At 44.0% G+C, this 16119-nt stretch overlaps 2 protein-coding genes across 4 annotated transcripts; one reads left to right on the forward strand and one right to left on the reverse strand.

Moving 5' to 3' along the window:
- The first annotated feature begins 752 nt into the window (after window positions 1–752).
- LOC311105223 (cofilin-2-like) lies at window positions 753–8403 on the forward strand. Its single transcript, XM_084147295.1, has 4 exons — window positions 753–871; window positions 4893–5203; window positions 5358–5434; window positions 7467–8403. The coding sequence occupies exons 1-4, from the start codon at window positions 869–871 to the stop codon at window positions 7577–7579; spliced, it is 504 nt and encodes a 167-aa protein (XP_084003421.1). The 5' UTR covers window positions 753–868; the 3' UTR covers window positions 7580–8403.
- Window positions 8404–10520: 2117 nt separating this feature from the next.
- On the reverse strand, window positions 10521–15733 carry LOC311105350 (serine protease 23-like). 3 transcript variants are annotated; one of them, XM_084147476.1, is made up of 2 exons: window positions 15240–15733; window positions 10521–12796 (listed from the first exon to the last, which is right to left on the reverse strand). In XM_084147476.1, exon 2 carries the CDS (start codon window positions 12777–12779, stop codon window positions 11607–11609), a length of 1173 nt encoding a protein of 390 aa, XP_084003602.1. In that variant the 5' UTR covers window positions 12780–12796; window positions 15240–15733; the 3' UTR covers window positions 10521–11606. The 3 variants fall into 3 exon arrangements, with proteins under 3 accessions (XP_084003602.1, XP_084003603.1, XP_084003601.1); XM_084147477.1 differs by lacking the exon at window positions 15240–15733 and adding an exon at window positions 14913–14975; XM_084147475.1 differs by lacking the exon at window positions 15240–15733 and adding an exon at window positions 14729–14901.
- Window positions 15734–16119: the final 386 nt, after the last annotated feature.

The following is a 16119-nucleotide window of genomic DNA, read 5'->3' on the forward strand; positions in this document are numbered from 1 at the left end:
AGGGCTCGACAGCCATTCATATTCCAGTGGCAGAGCCGTTCCCTCTTTATTTTGTCCTTCTTGTCCCTCCTACTTTTCCCCTCCTTGCTGTCACTCTCCTTTCTACACTGCACAATGCTGCTCCCACCAACAGTGCGTATAGTGCGTAGAGAAATTTGCTATAGCGAAAATCATGTCCTTGTTTCCTTATATGGTGATCGGCGTCGCGGGCCCCCTTGTTGAACCGAGGCGCGTGCACCGCTGTCGCCACCATTCGCTTCCATATTTGGAAGTGAGTTCAACAAACCTAGAGGGGGTGTGGTGAGGAGAGACAGAGCAAGTGAGACTGAATACTTTTCTGTTATGGATTCTACACTATGAAACATTATTATTCTCGTGTCTGAATAGCATAGGTGTCCGTAATACTATATTGTACACACATAATCACTGTGTTGCAGGGCGCATGTTTTCCCAATTTTTTTTTTCTGTTGATGTCAGTGCCTCAGCTCAGGCCTAAAAGTAACCACACTGCACCATCTTTTGAGAATGAAGGGATGCTCATAGTCGGAACCGTGAAATTATTATCTTATTTAAAATTACAGTCGCCTTCTATCTTATATCAATGTTGTAGAGTTTGTCCACAGGTTATGTTTTATTTTGACAAACATGAAACGTTATACAGAAGGGTTTAGAACTTCTATTCCCACCATGCTCTACGTTAAATCTCATGAACACTTTTTCCTGGAGATGCTCGCGCTCCCCACCCCATCAACAACCACGCGCAGATTAGCGCGTCCACGTGGTGTATCAAGTGTGTGCGAGATATTACAGACACTGCATCACAGCTCATTCAATTTCTATCCAGACGCCGACCAATTCAGAGACAGCTATGGTACGTTTACATTTAACAACAAGCTAGCTCTGTGGCATATAACTGAAAATACCTTATCATTGGAGTGTGTTTTGTCTTATAGCACTGTATTTTAGCTAATGAACAGCGAGTTCATTTTGAGATGAAATCGACAGCATCAGATTGTTCCTTTCGGGTCAGCTGTGACTGCTATCCTGTGTTCAGGAACGTTTGCTAGTTGGAAGTTGAATCTTGGATGGTAGTAAAATGTTTTTTAATCATTCAGGTGACTGGCCTTTCCCCGAAAGCCTGTTTTATCCAGGTGTTTGCTCGCCTCCTCTTGCCGTTTTAATCGCCTACAATAGAAAGGAAACGACCCCAAAACAACTGGCGCCATTTCCTTCCTCCCCTTCATTGAGTAAGGCCTAATGCACAGTCTAGCACGTTGAGTCGCAAGTAGCAGTCGCTTTCATCGGCATATTTCTATGCTATCAAGTGAAGTTAGCTAGCTGGTTAGTACTGCCCGTTGCTACTTCTCCCGGTGAATTTACTAGCTAGCTAAGTAACTGTTTATCTGGATTTGTATTCGCCGGTGCTAACAGCTAAGTTAGCAGAGCTAACGGAGTGCATTTTCTGTGCATGCGCATACCGTAGGCAGCTAGGTTAGCAATTTAGGACGCTAGTTAATTTGATTTACACATCCTTTGTCTTGGTCTGCACGAGTCCCTTGGTTTTTAACTATCGTGCGCAGGTGCCATGTCAATTGACTAACGTTAGCTTGAATTATAGCACTTAGCTATGTTTGCAACGTGAAAATAATTGAGTTAGCGGGCTGGTATTTTCTCGAAATCGTTTTGCCTTATATAGTGCACATGTGCGACCACTGCATTCATGGCCCCACCCTGGTTTTTGGTGCAAAGGGCATTTTTGAACGTTTTCACTACTGCACACATTAGCCAACTAGCTATTAAATGTCTATCCAGAGTAACTTTATTTAGTGATGGGTATAACAAAATCAGACGAAGATGAAAAATAGTCAGGGGTGTCACCGTTATTCCGCGAGCTATCACTAGCTAAAGGTTTTGCATGCGGGCCTTTTGTCGTTGGCACGACGTTCTTCCTGGTTTCTACGCATCAAGTTTTGACAAGTGGTGCGTCGGAACGAAACGCACGAGATGCTCGCGAACGACCAAATAAATCTACTGTAGCCTACTACTCAATAAACAATTCGTTTTTAATGTGTAACTCACACCTAGGTAGGCTTAACCCTGAATAAACTTGCCGAATTATCAACATCGTGCTTGGACGGAAGCGCACATTCCAGTTTTTATATTGTCATGCTTTACACATTAGATTCACTTTAATATTAATTTAGCATTTCTATGACATTTCTGGGGGGAATCTCGATTACATTACATTTACTCGACTGATTAGAGCTATCCTATTTTCCCACTTGCTGTTCATTTGTTGGGCCTTTATCATGTACCATTGATCATATGAATAATGTATTACAACATGACATCAATGCGTTGGTTGTATTGTATATGATTAATGAATGGTCGCTGTGTTGAACACGATTGGCATCTGTTCCTGCCGAGTAGTGAGATGGCTGAGGGAAGAGCCGGTTCCGTCGTAAAAAAGCCCAGCTATGTATCCGAGGGCCCACAGTAGTCTTCAGTGCCCAATGGGTGCAGTTGGACCGATTGGACACTGCAGGAAAAACGAACCAAAATCATTGGGTGAAATTATTTATTGTTCATTACAGCTACTTGGTGAAGGATTTTGTTTATAATTCATTTCAAGTTAATTGGAATAAAAACATATTGATGTCATTTTTCACAACAGAAAGGCTCATTACTTTGCGTTTCCATCTAATATTTACCCCAGTGTTTTACCCAAAAGGCTCAGACTATTCTGTTTCCATCAACGCTAGGTGACTCACTGGGCCATGGCTCCAGTGGACCTGCTCTGACTTGGGGCCCAATGCCAGGCCACTGGTACTTTTCAGTTAGCATATACATAACAATGGCTTACTGTGAATTTAACACCCAGCAAAGCAACTGTCTAAATGATGCAGAGGTTGTTGTTTCTGTTCGCCCAAAGTCTTTAGTGTCACAACTGATGTGAACACAATTACACTAGAGCAACATTAACATAAAACACTGGAGACAGACTGGTGTGAGTTAGGTCTTAGGTGGAAGTGCAGCAGAAGCGAAGATTAGTCTCCAGAGCTACCTTTGGGTTTGCAGTCAGGAACCTGACATGGCTGTGTTTTTTATCCTGTGCAGTTACTTGAACCTTGACTTTTGGCAACATTCCGGGGTATTTTATGGCAGGAAGGAAAGGATCTCTGTTGCTCAGAGAAGAATATGATTTCTGCATGGAGGGACTAAAAGGGTATAATCTTCACTGGCCCATGGATTTGGTCTTTTCACACAGGTATCCCAAGTCAGCTCTTTAGTCTGTGATGTGACTTGCTGCAGTGTGAAGAAACATGCATTGTCTGAAGAGCTCTCAGAATGATAAAAGGAGTGCTCATTGTTTTGGAAGATGGCAGGATTTAGTGAAGCTGCATGGCGATTTGCTGCTGTTTGCAAACACTGGCCTCTTCACCCTCGGTAGGGGGCCCCTGCCCTTCCTAGAGTAAACGATTGCCATGGAAGTCTGCCCCGGCAGCGCTTTATAATTATTTGGCAGTCATTTCCCTCCTGTTCAGGACGTCACTAATCCAAATGTGTGTCCAAACTCTCTGGGCTCATCACTAGATTAGATCCTGAGCCCAATGTGGTCTCTCTCACACAGGCCCTGGCCATCAACACGCCCAGAGAAAACATGCCCACACCCTTCACACACAAATTCCTTCAAAGTGGGTCACTACACAGTGGCAGGGCTCTGGAAGGCATGAAGCGTCGCTCTGGATAAGAGCGTCTGCTAAATGACGTAAATGTAAGCGACTCTCAGGCCAGGAGCGCCATTTTTAATGGAAGCTTCCTCTGCCGTATGGATGTGGCTTTACTTGAGGAAAGGAATGTCTAGTCTACCTGATTTTAGCAGAAGGTGGGGTGAATGGATTGGCCAAAACCTTTCCAGATGGGGAGGGATGTTACAGCAAGCTTTTTGACACTTGGTCGCATCCTCTGCCCGGTTCCTGCATGGGTTGACGTTATTCCTGTTGGGTAAAATGCCCTAATGGAAATTAGAAGACTAGAGGTTTATAGGGCTGTTGTGACTCAGGGATGTGGCCTGTTTTTATTTCCCACAGAGGATCCATTGTCTGAGACCGACCCATGCGTTCTAAGGCTTGATTCCTGTCCCCACCTTCACTCCCATGGCTTCTTTACAGCAGTTACTTACATGGCATGGCTATCTCACGTCCTGTAAACTTTTAGTTTTATAGGAGGAGGGGAAAAACCCTCCCTTTTGTAACTTTGGTTTTATCTGCCCCTTTGAGCCGCTTCAGAGCCACACCTTTTACTGGCCCTTATTGGGCAGTGGCAAACTACCAATACACACCTCTTACTCATCGGGGGGGTGGGAAAAGGGTTAAAAAAGCCCTCCGTTTTTTCTAAATGCCACTCCTTCTGAGTCATGCTGTTCTGGTCAATGCCATGGATGGTGACTCGTATAGTCCCCATTAACTTGACTGATCATGTGGGTAGAGGTCATAGAAACATAGGATTGCAGTCTGGCTTATGGGGCCCCCCACCCATAGGACCAATGGGCAGTCGTTCATAACTGCAAGTCATTGTGCAGCTACCTCCCTATCGATTGCCTTTTATCAGCTATCCTTGAAGGGTGCATTCTTGCAGTGTAATAAGTCTCAGGCCCCCTTCCAATTTCTTCTCTCTCAGTGTTTTCTGTCCTGTCACACTCCTGTGCTGGCCATTAGGACTGGATAACCTCTTGGAGCTGGAGTTTTTTTTTTGGTGATCAGTCGCTATTGATTAAATTGGCTTGAATGGTTCATGAAGCCTGGGTTGCTGCAGACCAATGTTCAGCTTTTTTTCTCCCTCATCCCTCGGATGCATATATGATTAATCTCTATCTGTCTGTCTCTGCGCAGGCTTCCGGGGTGACAGTGACAGATGATGTTATCACAGTCTTCAACGAGATGAAGGTGCGCAAGTTGCAGGCTAACGAGGATGAGAAGAAGAAGAGGAAGAAGGCAGTGCTGTTCTGCCTTAGTGAGGACAAGAAGCACATCATCCTGGAGGAGGGTCAGGAGATCCTAACAGGAGACGTGGGCGTCACCGTCCAGGACCCCTACCTGCACTTTGTCAAGATGCTGCCCGCAGACGACTGCCGCTACGCCCTCTACGACGCCACCTATGAGACCAAGGAGACAAAGAAAGAGGACCTGGTCTTTATCTTCTGGTGAGGAGAGAGGGGGAGCTTGGCTAGCCTGGGGGGGCAGGCTGAGGAGGGGGGCATCGTCGTACATTTTCTTGTATGGTGTCACTTGTTGAATATTAAATCACTTGACTTCTACACTCGGGACATTAGTTAAACCATTTCCCCTCCCTCACAGGGCCCCAGATGGTGCTCCCCTGAAGAGCAAGATGATCTACGCCAGTTCAAAGGATGCCATCAAGAAGAAGTTCACAGGTGAGGCACTGACAGTTGCAGATGGAAGAGACCTATTGGGCTCTGGGTTCTCTTAACATTAAATGCCATCTCCTTGCTTAAGCTTCCAGCTCTGTGTGGTTGAAAGACATACTTTTCTTTGTGTTAATATGCAAAGGTTCATTTGGAAGGGATGTAAATACAGCAATTTAACTTTTATTTAAAAAAGGTAAGGATGCCACCAAGTACTCTCACTATTCCCCTATACAGATGTTAAACTATTTTCAAAAATTGTAGTCTCAACTTACTTACCCAAATTGGTACATCCGGACCAAAGCAGGTTTGTTAAACGATTATCCTCAGATAACCTCAGTCTTTTACATATCTTACATGCTTCTTTAGAAACCAAAGCTCCTTGGGCAGTTCTATCTCTCAAAGCAGAAAAGGTTTTGATAGACTAGAATGGTCATATCTTTGATCCGTTTTGGAACATAAGGAACTTGGTTCCAATTTCATTAATATGATTAAAAGACTATATGCCAAATCCCTTAGCTATAGTAATAACGGGCAATACATGCACTGTTCCGTTCAGAATAACTAGAAGTAGCAGGCAAGGTGATCCCATCTCACCTCTGCTATTTTTGTCTATGGAGCCCCTGGCCCAGGCAATTTGACAATCGAAAGAAATTACACCAATATCTCTAAATTCTACGGATCACGTCATCTCATTATACGCCGACGATATCTTTCTTTATCTGGACATTTGTATCTCAATCCTTCCCAAAAGCTTTGAAGATCATAGACAAATTCAGCGTAATCTCAAGTTACAGTATAAAGTTAATCTAACCTCTGTAGCTCAATTGGTAGAGCATGGCGCTTGTAACGCCAGGGTAGTGGGTTCGATCCCCGGGACCACCCATACCTAAAAATCCACACATGACTGTAAGTCGCTTTGGATAAAAGCGTCTGCTAAATGCCATATTATTATTATTATTATTATTATTATTATTATTATTATTAAATAAGCCCTACTGCCTCTTAAGACCACGATGGAGGTCTCCATCTCTACTTATGGAATCCCAATTGTTACCAATTTTAAATATTTGGGAATAGATATATAAATTGTCTAACTTTAACAGAAAGCTCAAACAATTCAATCTGACCTCAGTAGATGGACAAATATCCCTGTTGCTTTAACAGGCAGAATATCTATTGTCAAAATTAATATTGCCATGGCTGAATTTCTGTAGTTCAATGCTTCCCATGTCTTCCCCCTTCTGGCTATTGGGATAAAATCCATAGTGCAGTCTCAAAATGTATATGGCAAGATAAGCGAGGCCGGATAAAATTAACACACTTGCAAAGATGGAAAGATGGAAAGATGTAGAACTATCCGTACCAAACTTTAAGTTGTATTTCCAGGTACTAGGGTTTCGTCCCGTCCTAAATTGGTTTAGACATGATTCCTTCGTCCTCTGGCTGAGTATATTGCCCTGGAAGAGGTGGTCTTCACTGATATATCCCTTAAACAATGTAAACTACGCTTTGGTCCTATTATTGCTCACAAAATTGAAATACAGTGTAACTGGGAATCAAAATGGCACGGCCATCTTCCAATATTTTACAATGCCTTGCAATCTGGAGGGTGGCCTTTTGCATCCCCCCCAATGGTCCAAATGTGGAATCTGTACCCTTACCGATATCATGGACAGCAATGGTTTGAGAACATTCCAAGATGGGAAAGACCTACACATTACCAGGCAATTCCATTTTTTATATGTTTACGACTTAGGTCAGCTATGGTGTGCAACTCAATATTAGGAAGGTGTTCCTAATTGTTTGTGTACTCAATGTATATCATTTTTTTTAATTTCACGCCTACAGGGAAGGGGTGGTATGGGGAGGGTTTTCTCTGGTTGCCTGGAGGTGGGGTGGGAGGATGGATCTATGTTATTGATGGTCTATGATCTGAACCCCTTATAGGGGGACATTTTTTAAATATTAAAACATTTGTCAAAAAAACTATGCTGTGTCTCCCATGTGACGCTAAATTTCCCCTCCGTTTTTATTTCAGGTATCAAACATGAGTGGCAAGTGAACGGTTTGGAAGACATCAAGGACCGACGCACCCTTGCAGACAAGCTCGGAGGCTCATCGGTAGTCACCCTGGAAGGAAGCCCTATATAAATCTAGCCCCGGGCTTCAACTGAAGCCAGACACATCCGAGGGGTTTGGCTGTTCATTCCAATATGGTTGGGAGGCGGGGCAGAGCAGGACCAGGATCATTTGTGGGACTGTTGGGGGGGAGGGGGGTTGTGGGAGGGGGGTGGGGTGAAAGTGACAGTTTTCAAATTCCACAACTGCAGGCTGTCATTCCAGTTCACACAACACAATGAAAATGAACAAAATACACAGAAAAAAATAAATACAAAATTGATGAAGGATGATTATGAAGACTAAATACACAATGTAAATGTTTGAGGACAGGGTTTTGTTCTTTCTGGATTCCATTAGAATGACGATGGCAGAGAAAGGGACAGGGCAACAACTCTACAATTCCAACTATTGAATCCTGCAAGATAATATTCTTAATTATACAACTACTTTTTTTTGCCAAACTTTTAGTTAAGTTTTCTAAGTGTGTAGTTGAGACTAGGTGTAGTACAAAACAATTTACTCTTGATCGATTTGCACAAGATTCATCAACCTACTCCAGGGGAACACGTTTGCATTATTATTTTTTATTTTTTACATGCAAATTCCAAAACGTTTGAAGAGTTTCCAGTTCTGAGTAAAAAACATGGCATTGATGTAATAATTTAACACATTCCTTATACTTGTTAAACAACAGGATCTGGTGGGGTTAGAAGTCTGAATTGGGTAGTGTGAAGGTAAGATGGGGAGCGACGTATTTGAACAGCCTGTGTTCAGAACTTGGACTGGTATTGAATGGTGGATGTTTTGTATGGTCTCCTTGTCTCTAATAAAAAGGCACTAAACGCGTAACTTTACTGCACCTTTTTTCGTCTAGTGATTGAGGAGTGGCAAGCTAATAAGGTTGATAATTTATCCTGTTCAAATGAAGAATGTGCTGTGTTTTTGCTTGATTCCTATTGAGTCACAGTGGCCTGGTTAATACATCTGCATAAATTGTCACGATAGAGTACTGTTGATCTATTGAAAAAAAATGGAATGGTTGTCGCAGCAACCTGCTTACATGAGGCCACTGTGGTGATGTTTCTTATTTGTAACTGGGGAATTTGTTTTTTTCTTAGTATTCTGTGCCATAACTATCCACTTGATTTAATTTAGCTATTTTATGTTAGAAATTGTAATTTTGAAACATAAGCAAATTGAAGGTAGAATAAGCGATATGACTAAAATGCAGAAAGTGAAAGCTGCGTAGTAGGTTAATTTCCACACCATCTAAGGGCGTTGAAGCGCTGTTTTGGTGCCCTGTCTACCACGCTGTGAAAGGCGTGAAGCGAACCCATGCGCATGTACTGTCAGAGCGATTTGTTGCATATCGCTCTTTTTAATATCTGTTGTGCTGCTCGTGGCAACATAATTTCGTTGAGTCTACCTTTTTAAAGTGGTTTAAAAAATACCACTGAACAAAAATATAAATGCAACAATTTCAGTTACAGTTCATATAAGGAAACCAGTCAATTGAAATGAATTAGGCCCTATTCTATGGATTTCACTTGACTGGGAATACAGATATGCATCTGTTGGTCACAGATACCTTAAAGGTAGGGGCGTGGATCAGAACCAGGATCTGGTTTGACCACCATTTGCCTCATGCAGCTCAACATATTTGATCAGGCTGCTGTTTGTGCACTGTGGAATGTTGTCCCATTCCACTTCAATGGCTGTGTGAAGTTGCTGGATTTTGGTGGGAACTAGAACATGCTGTCATACACGTCGATCCAGAGCATCCCAAACATGCTCAATGGGTGACATGTCTGGTAAGTATGCAGGAATTTTGTACAGATCCTTGCAACATGGGGCCTAGCATTATCATGCTAAAACATGAGGTGATGGCAGTGGATGAATGGTATGACATTGAGCCTCAGGATCTCGTCACAGATTAAAATTGCCAGTGATAAAATGCAATTGTGTTTGTTGTCCATAGCTTATGCCTGCCGATACTATAACCCCATCGCCACCATGGGGCACTATGTTCACAACGTTGACTTCCGCAAACCGCTCACCCACACAACGCCATACATGCCATCTGCCCGGTACAGTTGAAACCGGGATTCATTCGTGAAGAGCACACTTCTCCAGCGTGCCGGTGAGCGTTTGCCTACTGAAGTCAATTATGACGCTGAAATGAAATCGGGTCAAGACCCAGGTGAGGATGACGAGCACGCAGATGAGCTTCCCTGTGACGGTTTCTGACAGTTTGTGCAGAAATTCTTCGGTTGTGCAAACCCACAGTTTCATCAGCTGTCCGGGTGGCTGGTCTCAAGACGATCCCGCAGGTGAAGAAGCCGGATGTGGAGGTCCTGGGCTTGCGTGGTTACACGTGGTCTGCGGTTATGAGGCCGGTTGGGCGTACCACCAAATTGTCTGAGGCGGCTTATAGTAGAGAAATGAACATTCAATTCTCTGGCTACAGCACTGGTGGACATTCCTGCAGTCAGCATGCCAATTGAGACATCTGTGGCACTGTGTTGTGTGACAAAACTGCACATTTTAGAGTGGCCTTTTATTGTCCTGAGCACAAGGTGCCCCTGTGTAATGATCATGCTGTTAAATCAGTTTCTTGATATGCCACACCTGTCAATTGGATGGATTAGCTTGGCAAAGGAGAAATACTAACAGGAATGTAAAGAAACGTGTGCACAACATTTGAGAGAAATGTGGTTTTTGTGCGTATGGAACATTTCTGGGATCTTTTATTTCAGCTCATGAAACTTGAGATCAACATTTACATCTTGCGTTTATATTTTTGTTCAGTATATATAAAGAGACACTGGCATCATGCATCCTAAATATATTTGTATACTGACCACAAGAGGGCACTCTAACTCCACTTCTGAAAAGTGGATTCCATTTTACAGTAGCAAGTCATTCTTTGTATACCCGCTGGTTTCCATAACACAAGAACTATGACAAGCAATCATGATAGAAATCTCAGTTTATTAAAATAGATATAGGCTTTTTCAAAAAATTAAATTATTACCATCATTCTGATTTCCCTGCCCCCCCTAATCCGCTTAAAAGCAAGTTGGATATGCTGCCAGCATTCAGAGTAAGAAACCCCCTCCTAGGTTTTTAGAATGTCCTTTATTGATTTCACCATCTATACCTTTGAGCCTTTTCGACAAGTTTGGTGTATTGAGGCTCAGTATGTTTTCAGTGTGGCTAGGTATGCCTCTGTGGATCATTGGGGACAAGTATGCCTTTTAACAGGTGTCTTTCTAATACAATGAGAACAAAATCGTTCACATTCTTGGAGACATTACCTAAACAAATAAACCGTCCCCTCACCACGTCTTTGTAAATTCAACTCCACACCCATACATTTGATCCTAAGTGTTGAAAATCATGCGGTCGCGGTATTATAGAGTACAATGGCAGAGTATTATATATACAAAGAAAATAAGTCCAGTACTTCCCTCCATTGGCTAAAGCTGGTCAGTACATTGTAGAAAATGAAAGGCTCCTACCACAGTTATAAAACAGGAGAGACGGGGAGCATGCAAGGAAAGGATCAGTGTTTTTATTTTCCCTCTAATAAAAGTGGTTCTGTTTAATACAGTGGAAATATCGACTCAGTGTTGTGAAGCTGACCAGGAGGAAAAGTGCATAGAAAGTTGCTGTGATGATAGCAGCAGTGTTAGAAAGGAGGCATAGACCCCGACAAAGGACCGAGTTACGTCTGAGACAGAAAAAATTAACATTCACTGAGGGAAAGGGACATTCCTGCACTTTCCAGAGTAAGGGACAGTCACAGTGGTTGACGCCTTTCCAAGGAAAACATGTTATGGCGCATGGAGGTTTAGCAGTCCTATTTTCTTAGATAGTATTGTAGATTTTAAATCTTTATTAGGATTAAATCCAGTTTCGCTCTTGCCCGTTACAGAATGAGTTGGGGAGTAATTTCCTCTCCACATCTCCTTTAAGGGAATTTGTGCTTACTTTAATCACTTTTCAGTCATGGCCTCCATCTTCTCTTAGTTCATCCCGTCTCCCCTTCTCTCCCTCAGTCCTGGCTACAGTCCACTCGGTTCCCATGCACCCAGTAACAGATCTGGGCAAACTTCAGCGGGGTGAATCTCACAGCCACGTTGTAGTCGCGGTTCTCCCCGTCAATTTCCAGCCACTGGTGTCCAGAGAAGATGCCGATGACTTTCCTCTCCCAGCGCTCCAGAGCCGTGTCCCACACACGGCCGTACACCCCCGAGCCGCTGGCCCCCGGCCGGGCATCACAGTGCTGGTAGATCAGGTCGTTAGACTCGTCCTCCACAGGACAAAAGCGGTAGACCAGCTCCCCTGGCCTATCACTGTCAAACCCAGAGAAGTGGATGCGTTTCCCTGCCAGGTCGTCAGAGGAAGGAGCCACAGACAGACGCATGAAGGGCCGACGGTGGGGCCAGCGCAGTTCCAGGAGGGCGTAGTCAAAGTCCATGCTGACCTCCTGGGGGCCCTGGATCCAGCCTTTGGGGACACGAGTGCTTTTGACCCGGACCCAGCGCACCAGGTGCTTCTTGGTGGGGGTCTGGCTAGGCTTGGTGCCGTTGATGTACGGAGGAGTCAGGAAGCCCACCCTCAGCTTACGGGCTCCCTTGACGTAATCCTTCCCATCATGCACGCAGTGGGCAGCGGTCAGAACGTGGCGTTGAGACACCAGGACCCCGGTGCAGCCGGTGGAGATCCTCACAGCTGTGGAGAATGGGTAGTCCAACAGGAAGTGGTCACCGCGGATGTTGAAGCGACCATCAGCCCCGTAGATCTGTCGTTTCTGACGCCTGTGCCTACTGGTAACTCTCCGTCTTCTCATTAGTGATGGTTGAATGGCAGCACTGATAGTGCCCTCATAATCATCCTCGTCCTCCACATCCATAGTGGTGAGGGTACGAGAACCATCCGCATAGAGCGTCTCGAAGGCCAGATGCTCACTCAGGTGCTCTAGCCTGCTCTCTTGCTCTCCCTTGTGGTAGCAGCTGGCGTTGCAGTGAGTGGTGAAGTCCAATTGAGTCTCAGCACTGAAGCGAGAGCGGGAGAGGGGCAGGGGTACATGAGGCACCAGTGAGGGGAGGTGGACGGGATGTTGGTGAGGGAGGGCTCGGGATGACAGAGAGAGGGGGAGGAGGAGCGAGAGGAGCAGCACTGAGGTGGAGGGATGAGTCAGGCCAGAGTTTGGATGTGGAGACATGGTCGTTGAGCAAAACACTGAAATGAAAAACAGATACAACATTTAATCTACATTCCACCACAATACACAAAATAAAATAAACAAGGAATCCACTTATCCTTGAGGAATGGAATGGTATAGATTAACGAGGGACGACATGGACTTTGCAGAAACCCTGTTTGATTAATGACGCTTAAAAACAGGTCATCACTAATTAAACAAAATGGTGTGGAGATTAGAACACTGGCTTGTCTCCCTGATTTAAGTGAATCCTTCACAAACACTCACAACCTGAAATCCCCCATAAAAGCAGTCCACTCTCATTCTGACAGGTGGATTCCAAATCCCCTCCCTCAGAGCCTATACACGCGGGATCAGCTAACGCAGGTAACAATGCAGCTCTTGTTCCTGTCTATACTGTGGGCTATTCAGAAAATTGGATTTTAAACCCTGCTACAAGGGGCTGACAAGCATTAAAATATCAGTTCTGCTAGTGGCCTTAGTGCTTAAAGGGAGGTTTGATATACTAGCCTCAGGAGAGAAACATCTGATTATGTACACAAGATAAGTACAGATGGAAAGTAGGTGTTGGGGCACACATTGGATATCAGTCGTGGTGGAAAATATTACACTGCATATGGTTACACAGCCTATTTGTCTGCCAATTAACTTGTATCATAACATTTTTAATCTTGGCTACTGTGCTGTGTATGTGTGGGAGGATAGAAGGACTGAAGGGGACTGTATTACAGCTTGTTGAAAAGTGTCTCAAATCATATTTATGATAAACCTCTGGGGCAAGGTGGTGCCTGCCATCAAACATTAACTACCTTTCTATGTATGAGCGTGCTTGGCAGGCTCACAGGGACCAGGGGCACTCGATAGGTCTGAAAACTATGGACCCTCAGGCTCTAGTGGCCTAGAAGAGACAGGTGTCTAAAAGTGAAACGAGGCAAGTTGAGGCATGGACATACAGACAGGATTTGCCACACAAAGAGGGGGAAGGGCGGGGGTGATCACAGGCGATTCCCGCCACACAACTGTATTCTATATCATCATAGTGTAGCCAGAGAAGATACAGTTACTCAAAGGTGCTCATGTCTTGAACAGATGTAGCCTAGGGACTCCATTTTAGGGGTTATTCTGACCTACACTGCTATGCAGTCAAAAACAACTACACCCTTCTCTATCAGCAGTCCCCACACCCTGGTCTCTGATCTCTTCCACATTAAACATCTACATTTAGCCATCTTTAATAGGGTTCCATTCAATTTGCACTGACATTATTACAAACACATTGTCAGAGTACTTAACATGTGTCCACATCTAAATCTATTTTAAGAGGGCCTGGGGTAGCAGGGCTCTTAAAGTCTGTATAGACTGGGCCATTTATAATTTCCATGGTCTAAAACAGACTAGCTTTAATTGGGGATAGTGTGGGATAGCGTGTCGAGAAGAATCATACATCTAACCACACAAACCTATAATAAGGAAGCACTTGATGAAGGACACAAAATAAGCAATAACACAGTCCAACATATATCATGGTGAGTCCATTTTCCAAAAGTCTGTGGAGGGGTGAGTTTGGTTTGGGTGACCCTCCATTTTAAGTCCCAAAGTACACAACAGTAAACTGATCCCCACATTAGAAAGATCCTCCAGCTCTAACACATTGTAGAGCCAAACAGTGCCTAACAACCTTATGGAATCCTCTCTTAAACAAGGCACTGGACCTCAACTAACTGTCAACACTTTGCATCAGAGTAATGTCAAATGCACTTCAATTCCAGTCAATTTAATTAGGTATTTCCACCTGGATCCCATTTCTGACAACTGAAGGTTATAGCCCACTGATAGATGCTGAGAGTTTTTAACAAGCACCAATACACCTATATAAGCTACAAAGGCACACAAACATTCCAGTAATGGACCTCTGTACATCTGAAACCTGTCGGCATTCTACAGCTCACCTTTGACCCTTAAGTGAAGGCTCTGTAATTCTGAGAACAACCTGCTTCGCAGGGCCCAAGCTTTGTCCTGAAAGCCCCTCACTGGGTCTTTTGTCATTCACCAACATCATGAGTGATCGTAGTACTGTCCCATGTCCACTCCTCGGGTTGTTGTCAGACCCCAAAGACAACAGATGATGTTTACCTTGCCCTGTAACTATTGAGACGCACCAATACAGAGGAATAGTGCTAGGAGGCAGTATACTCAGCTTACTGAAAAATGCAGTGGGGCTGAGGGAAAAGGTAGGCTGTGGCTAAAGTTAATGTTTAACAATGCAAGATTCACTTACAGTAAGTAGTAGGCCTATCCAGTGGAGCAACATTAGATACTTTGTAACAGATTTCCCAGGTAAAAAAAGTAATCTTACAACGTGGCCTCTTGGTAACAAACCAGTTATAACTATATTCAAAATAATTATTAACAAATTATTAGTCTACTTACAATGAGTAAAACAATAAATGCACACAGTACCTTTTGTTAAACAGTTAAACAGAGTCTGTGTTTAAATCCTATCCAGGTTTTCGCCCCCTTCAAAACCACCGGGCATCTCAATTCTCCAGATACCTCCCATCTCTTCAGTGTGACAGGTATCCGTCTTTCTTCACAGTCCCGCAGAGAGCTGGTCGCCAGTTAAAATACGTATCCAAATCAATTCGGTCCAAGCAAAGTTTATCGATGAGAGTCAACTATAGGCTTGTGTTCCTACTCAATGTAACTGTCTGTCCCTGTGAGTCGCTTAAACGGCTGTTCGGTTCAAAGGCGCTTACAAATAACTGAAAATGTAACTGAAAATAAATTTAGAGGCGCTCTCCCTCGCGGTCCTAGCGCCCCAGCTGTACACAAAAGCCGTAGCATGTCTCAGCTGGATAAAAATCTGCTTTTAGGATGGTGAGAGTGAAGATTGGGACATTTTGAAGCCCTCAGCTCAAGATCATTGTATCCTCCAGCTGCAAAAAATCCCAAGTGAAACGGTAACTTTTTTCTCCTCTCCGGAGTAGTCCTTGGCACATGGGTTGGGAGTGAATCAAATGTGAAAAGCCTAAAGCTATATCAAATGCCACCTGCCAATTAGAGCCGAAGAGATGCTGAAAAACACACATTGCTACAGGCTCTTAAAAGTATTAGTCCCTGCAGGCTCGTGCACTACCTGCAGGCACGTGCACTACCTTTGCCAAGCACATGCACCTTTGCAATTCCAGTCTCCAAAGTGCCCTTTTGGTTGGTGGTATAATTTCCCCCCAAAAGTGTTGTATAGGCTATATTTCTTTGTCATTGTTGTTCAAAACCCATGGCCACAAGACGCCAAGTTTCTTCATTGTCTTTGTTTGGAGAGCATGTGTCCGTTTTCGCC

This window comes from Coregonus lavaretus (assembly GCF_964263955.1).
Source record: "Coregonus lavaretus genome assembly, chromosome: 29".
NCBI classification, from domain to species: domain Eukaryota; kingdom Metazoa; phylum Chordata; class Actinopteri; order Salmoniformes; family Salmonidae; genus Coregonus; species Coregonus lavaretus.

Bases quoted from the DNA above. Each gene is read 5' to 3' on its own strand.
- LOC311105223 (XM_084147295.1), top strand. The intron at 5,204-5,357 runs GTGAGGAGAGAG...CCTCCCTCACAG, and splicing joins GACCTGGTCTTTATCTTCTG to GGCCCCAGATGGTGCTCCCC. The intron at 5,435-7,466 runs GTGAGGCACTGA...TTTTTATTTCAG, and splicing joins CATCAAGAAGAAGTTCACAG to GTATCAAACATGAGTGGCAA.
- LOC311105350 (XM_084147475.1), bottom strand. From the start codon at position 14,825: ATGACAAAAGACCCAGTGAGGGGCTTTCAGGACAAAGCTTGGGCCCTG. The intron at 12,797-14,728 runs GTGAGCTGTAGA...TTTTCATTTCAG, and splicing joins CCTTCACTTAAGGGTCAAAG to TGTTTTGCTCAACGACCATG.